This window comes from Saccostrea echinata, unplaced genomic scaffold (assembly GCF_033153115.1).
Source record: "Saccostrea echinata isolate AGI-Se365-2 ecotype Australia unplaced genomic scaffold, CSIRO_AGI_Sech_v1 ptg000040l, whole genome shotgun sequence".
In the NCBI taxonomy this organism is placed as follows: Eukaryota; Metazoa; Mollusca; class Bivalvia; order Ostreida; family Ostreidae; genus Saccostrea; species Saccostrea echinata.
In genome coordinates, this window is record NW_026889789.1 from 3,797,501 (window position 1) to 3,803,810 (window position 6,310).

The 6,310-nt window shown below is 32.0% G+C and overlaps 1 protein-coding gene across 1 annotated transcript; it reads left to right on the forward strand.

Annotated features, from left to right (window-relative positions):
* Nucleotides 1-3,004: 3,004 nt before the first annotated feature.
* On the forward strand, nucleotides 3,005-5,863 carry LOC133200667 (t-SNARE domain-containing protein 1-like). The gene is made up of 5 exons (XM_061336435.1): nucleotides 3,005-3,171; nucleotides 3,583-3,748; nucleotides 4,395-4,461; nucleotides 5,267-5,344; nucleotides 5,804-5,863. The coding sequence occupies exons 1-4, from the start codon at nucleotides 3,005-3,007 to the stop codon at nucleotides 5,293-5,295; spliced, it is 429 nt and encodes a 142-aa protein (XP_061192419.1). The 3' UTR covers nucleotides 5,296-5,344; nucleotides 5,804-5,863.
* Nucleotides 5,864-6,310: the final 447 nt, after the last annotated feature.

The window sequence follows — 6,310 nt, forward strand, 5'->3', positions numbered from 1 at the left end:
GGGGGTAGGGCGGGGCCACAATAGGGAATCCAAGTTTTACATTGAAATATGTAGTAAAAGACTTAAAAAATCTTCTCCTCAAGAACCACTGAGCCAGAAAAGCTGAAATTTATGTGGAAGCATCCTTGGGAAGTGTAGATTCGAAATTGATCAAATCGTGACCCCCAGGGGTAGGGTGGGGCCACAATAGAGAATCCAAGTTTTACATTAATATATATAGATATGTAGGAAAAATCTTCTTCTCAAGAACCACTGGGTCAGAATAGCTGAAACTTATGTGGAAGCATCCTGGGGTAGTGTAGACTCTAAAGTGATCAAATCGTGACCCCCGGGGGTAGGGGGGGCCAAAATAGGGAATCCAAGTTTTACATTGATATATATAGGAAAAATCTTCTTCTCAAGAACCACTGGGCCAGAATATCTGAAACTTATGTGGAAGCATCCTGGGGTAGTGTAGATTCTAAATTGATCAAATCGTGACCCCCTGGGAGTAGGGCGTGGCCACAATAGGGAATCCAAGCTTTACATTGAAATATGAAGGCAAAATCTTCTTCTCAAGAACCACTGGGCCAGAAAAGCTGAAACTTACATGGAAGCATCCTGGGGTAGTGTAGATTCTAAATTGTTCATATCATGACCCCGGGGGCCACAATAGGTATTACAAGGTAGGAAATTAGGTGAAGAACAGCAGGGCCAAAGTTACTCAGGTGAGCGATGTGGCCCATGGGCCTCTTTTTTTTTTTATTTTTCATGTATAATGTGCTATCTGAGTGTTACATGTATGTCAGATGTGCTAATAGGCTGCAGCAGACTATTCTTTTTCAAAAAAATTATGCATAATCTACTGTGCAAGTGTTATGTTGGGTTTGGTAATAGGCCGCTCAACAATAGACTATTCTTTATTATGCATAATCTACTATATGAGTGAGTGTCATGTTCGTTAATCAGCTGCTCCACATATTCATGTAGACTCTTCATTTTCATTTACATATAAAATGTCCTGTATGAAGTTTTAAGTCAAGTGCAGTAATGGGCTGTTCTTATGTTGTCATTTTGTTTTTAATTTCTATATATAATTTATGTATGTCTCAGGTCAAGGTCCCTGTTACAATATATTTTCGTTAGAGTAATGGTATTATTCTACCTGTTCTTATGTTTGATATGTTTGATTGAATGAAATTACTTTTGTTCGATTTGAAAGATTGCTGATCATATTTTTTCAATGATATTCTTTTTTTATTCTATGCAAAAGAATTGTGTGTATTGTGCTATGTCAAGTGTATTTTTTTTTCTCAGTATGCATGGCCAAGATGTTTTTTCCAACAAAGGTGCATATATTTGACATGTTAATACATGCACTTAGGGTGTTTTTGACAATGCAGTAAAAAAGAAAAAAAAATTAAACGCATATTATATGGGTGTTTTAAGTTCATTATAATGGTCATATTTGTTTGATTGGGAGAAGTGAAATACTTTTATTCAATCCCTGCTTCTATTCAAGTGGAATATAATTTAAATTGACATAAAATAAGGTTTTTGTAGTACCAATTAAATATCTTATTGAGTCACATTCTTGTTTTGCAGTTTTTGAACCACACCAAATTTGATTCTTAATTTCAATTCTGGAAAATGGGAGGGGGGGGGGGTGGACCATTTGGTACCTCTAGTTAATTATCCCACAATGTGGCAAGATTTTTGAGTTGGGAATAGTATTGGACACATTTTTCACATAATAACGTTATTTAAAAAGTCTATTTGAACAGATTTTTTTTTTTTTAGATTTTACATAAGAAAATATAGAATTTGTTTGCATGAAAGTAATGAAAATTGTTAAGGTTGAAGAGTTTTTATATGTGTTTTCTTTTAAAATTACATTTCCATTCAAGTAATCTATTTTTGAAATATTAATTTATACTTTAATTTTGTTTAGGAATAATTTTAAAAATAAAACACACATCTAATAATTATTTTTTTATGGATTATTTCAATATTGGATAAACTATGAATTTTATAGTGAGGGGAGAGGGGAGGTAACTCATCATGCCATTACTCTATGATTTCTCCTAATGTCATATAAATATTTTCATTAATCAATTATTAGTAATTGTTTTGTACTTCTGATTTATTTCTTCAATTGTTTGTTTTTTTTCTAATTTACTTTGCAATTTTTTTTTTGATAGCACTTCAATCATTATTCTTATTTTCATGACGGGAAAACAAAGGGGGGGGGGGTAGTTGTGGACCATTTGGTACCTTTATTAGCCCTCAATGCGACCAAGATTTTTTCAGTGAAGAATGGTAGTGGACAAATCTTTCATATAATGATAAAAAATAAAAATTCTATTGGACAGAATTTTTTTTAGAATTTAAAAAGTGTCAAATTTGTGTGCATGAAAATAGTCAAATTTGCTGAATTTTAAACGTTTTATAAGCACTATTCTCTTTATTTATCTCTGTTCAGACAATCCATTGTTAAAATAAATTTATAGTATCAAAATTGATTAAAAATAATTTTAAATATTGAATGCATATTGCATAATAAATTTTTTATGGGTAATATATATGTTGTATTATGATTTTTGGAGTGACTGGAAAGGGGAGGTTACTCATTACCCCCTGGTTCCGTAATTTACCCTCAATGCCATGTTCATATTTCCACTTAAGGTTCATTACACATTCCTTTGCACCATGTGAAAATTTCAGCAAAATCTATTGGTAGGATTTTTTGGGGTCAGGTGTCCTTAGCTACCTTAAGTTACGCAAAATTTTGTTTACTTAAGAATTTCGTAAGTTCAAACTTAAGATACGATGTATCTGTTTTACTAAGCTGTTCGTAAGTATTGGCTTTTTTCTTAAGATAAGAAAATATCGTAAATTACGACAAAGAACCTCTTTATTGAAAAAGGTACAATCCTACTTAGATACGAACGCGGCGCAAGCGCAAACACAAGTTTCGCTTTCACTTTCGCGGCAAACGTCATTGTTATCGTCTGCGGAAGGAATAATGGATGAAAGTATGAATGCAAAGAAAAGAAAACCAAACTGGAGTGAGAGAGAGTTGGATGTTCTAGCGGAGTCGGTGCTTCCAAGAAATAAGTTACTAAAAGCGAAGTTTTCCAATTTTGTTACCACCGATAAGAAGCAGGAACTGTGGAAAGAGATTGAGGATGAGTAAGAACCTTAAAATTAGCCTTAAATACACTGTCATTTTAATAATAAAACTGTACGTTCTATTCATCCATAAATTAAGTAACACACGAGATTCTTCTTAATGTCATTAATTATTCTGGATTTAAGCATGGAACATGAATATGTTATATCTAGATAATACATGTATAAATATGCTAGTTTGGCATGTATAGAAATGTATTTACTACAAGAGAACAAAAAGATTAAAGGAACATGCTGTCACACAGTGTATGTACAGTGTATATACAGTGAAACTTACAAAAAAATATATTAATATGATATAATCAAAGTTTAAGTGTTTTACAATGCAATTAACAGATTAAGACTGATCTGGAAAAAAAATACATACAAGTATAAAACAATAAATTCATGTATAAATTTTCTTCCTTTTAGAGTCAATGCTGTATCATATGTCAATCGTTCAGTAGAAGAAATAAAAAAGAAGTGGGCAGATATACAAAGTCTGACCAAGAAAAAAGAATCGGAAAGAAGAAGGTTGATGAAGGAAACTGGCGGAGGCCCCCACTCTGATATTCATTTTAAAAGTTGGGAGAAACTGGTAAACATTTAAAATTATATTATCTGAAATTTAAACTCACTAATTAAGCTGTCATATGCTACTCCCCATTGTTTTTTTTTTTAATTTGTGAAACAATTCTTGTTTTTCAAAAGATCATAATTATATATACATTTTTATCCCATGTTTACCCCTTTATCCCATGGATATGACTCATTGGATATTTTTTTCATATCCCACAATTAAGTGCAGTGGTTTTTGCGTTAGCGTGATGAAGTAAAATAAAGTGGAGTCCTATATAAAACAGTGTAAAACATTGGTTGTGAAGTATTAAACATGGGATAAAAAGAATCTCCCATGATTTGTAGTTGGATATGACTTTTATCCAACTTGTTGTGTGTTTTTATCCCCTCGCCAAGGCTCGGGGATAAAAAAAACCCACACAACTCGTTGGATAAAAATCATATCTAACTACAAATCATGGGAGATCCTATATATATATATATATATATATATATATATATATATATATATATATATATATATATATATATATATATATATATATATATATAATTTTTTTTTTTTTTTTTTTTTTTTTTTTTTTTTTTTTTTTTGAAGAATTTGCATGCATCATGCATAGTCTCAAAAAAAGCAAGAAAATAAATGTACAATGAATTTTTTTAAGGTGCTGGAGTCTTTGTCAGATGTGGCCATTGAGGGCATCTCTGGGGGAGTGGACACAGCAGAACCTGGTAATTCAAATATAAATTAATACTATTTTATGGAGCTCATTGCTTAGTGTGATGTACATGTCAGATAAAGTTTCATCTGTTTGTGAAAGGAAATTAATTTTTTTTAAAAAGACAGATGAATGATATTTATTATACAAATATAGCCCTTTTATAAGGTTAATCCATAGATATATTGACTTCACAGAAAAGCATTTCAACTGAGCCCGAAGTGCGAAGTCGATATGCTTTTCTGTGAAGTTAATATATCTATGAATTGACTGAATCAAAGGGTTATATATGTTTTATTATTTTCTTTGGAAAAGATTGATTGATTGTATGATGTTTAACATCCCTCTTGAGAATTTTTCACTCATATGGAGACACCACCACTCGCTGGTGGAAGGCTACAAATTCTGACCTATACTCGGCACTCAGAGCCAATGAGCAGTGAGGGATCTTTTTCGTGCCAATGCCTACTGCGGCATGGGACCTTGGTTTATATGGTCTCATCCGAAGGACCCTCTTTGGAAGAGAAAGAGACAAACAAATAATTATGTAGGAATTTGTAGGTTTTAAAAGTTTTCTCCATTATAAACACATCTTTGGTTTTTCCCTAAGTTATTTTTAGTCACAATATCGTAAAATATGATTTTGCACGTGATAGCAAGCAAACCAATTAGATTTATTGAATTACACAGTAAAAATAATATCATTCTATATTATGTGTATTTAACAGTTTCATTCATAGTCATTTTGTGTATGTAAAAATGTTATTAAACAATTTGTTTTCAAATTTTAATCATTATTATTATTATTATTTCTATAGTCAAAGACACATCAACCCTTAGTCAGTGAGCTGTGGTTCCAGTCACAGAGGCTGATAGACCTGGAACTTCCAAACAAGGTAAACCCCCTTCCCAAAAAAGAAATTAAAAAAAACAACTTATGGTATATTATTAGTTATGCAGGTTCAATCAAGGGTGTACAGGGATTTACCCCAGCTTTTATTCCATACACCCTGATGCCGAAGCACAACCCAGGATAAATCCTGTGACATCATGTTATTTGCTTTGTGTGATAGAGAAAATATACATTGTGATGTCACGTTATTTACCCCCAGCTCAAACTGGGTATACAGAAATTTACCCAGAGCTTGCTAAACAATTCATTCTTGTGTTAAAAGCATGATAGAAAATAATAATTCCTTACACACATTATTATTTTTTTTGTTCCAGCAAACTTTATGTGTCACTATATTAATAAAGTACCCATTATTCCATGCATACAATACTTTAACCTGAACGTTCATCATACTATAAGCTCTTCTGAATAATGCATCAATCAAGCTTTCTTTATTATACAGGTGACGATGCAAATACCAGCCGACCAGTCAGTAAACACTTGATGTCCATGGGGGTTGAAAGTGAGTCCTTTTTTTCAATTTATTTGACTGCATTATAGAAAATTCTATAAACAGGAAAATTATTGCAAACAGACTTAATTTCTTAAAATAAGAAAATAGTTTGAATGCACTCCGAGTGCTTTAGTTTTTAAAACGTAAAATGTGTCATACTATAGCATTAATAAAAAAAAAGAGATGTGTTTGTGAAACACTGATGCCCCCATATGGCAGCTCAAGGCCAAGTATTTCAAATGTAGATCAAACTCCAAAGTCAAGGTCAAGGTTTTCAAATAAGGCTGTTACACAAAAAAGGTACTGTCAAATGGAAAACATGTACACATATAAAATATTCAAAAATTATGGTGAAAGTTTTTCAAAATTGGGTCATCTCAAAGATCAAGTTCAAAAAGAAAAAAATGTCGGTACCCAAAGAAAGGTCTGGACACATGGAATACACATGAAATATGA

Bases quoted from the DNA above. Each gene is read 5' to 3' on its own strand.
- LOC133200667 (XM_061336435.1), top strand. From the start codon at position 3,005: ATGGATGAAAGTATGAATGCAAAGAAAAGAAAACCAAACTGGAGTGAG. The intron at 3,749-4,394 runs GTAAACATTTAA...AATTTTTTTAAG, and splicing joins TTAAAAGTTGGGAGAAACTG to GTGCTGGAGTCTTTGTCAGA. The intron at 4,462-5,266 runs GTAATTCAAATA...TTATTTCTATAG, and splicing joins AGTGGACACAGCAGAACCTG to TCAAAGACACATCAACCCTT.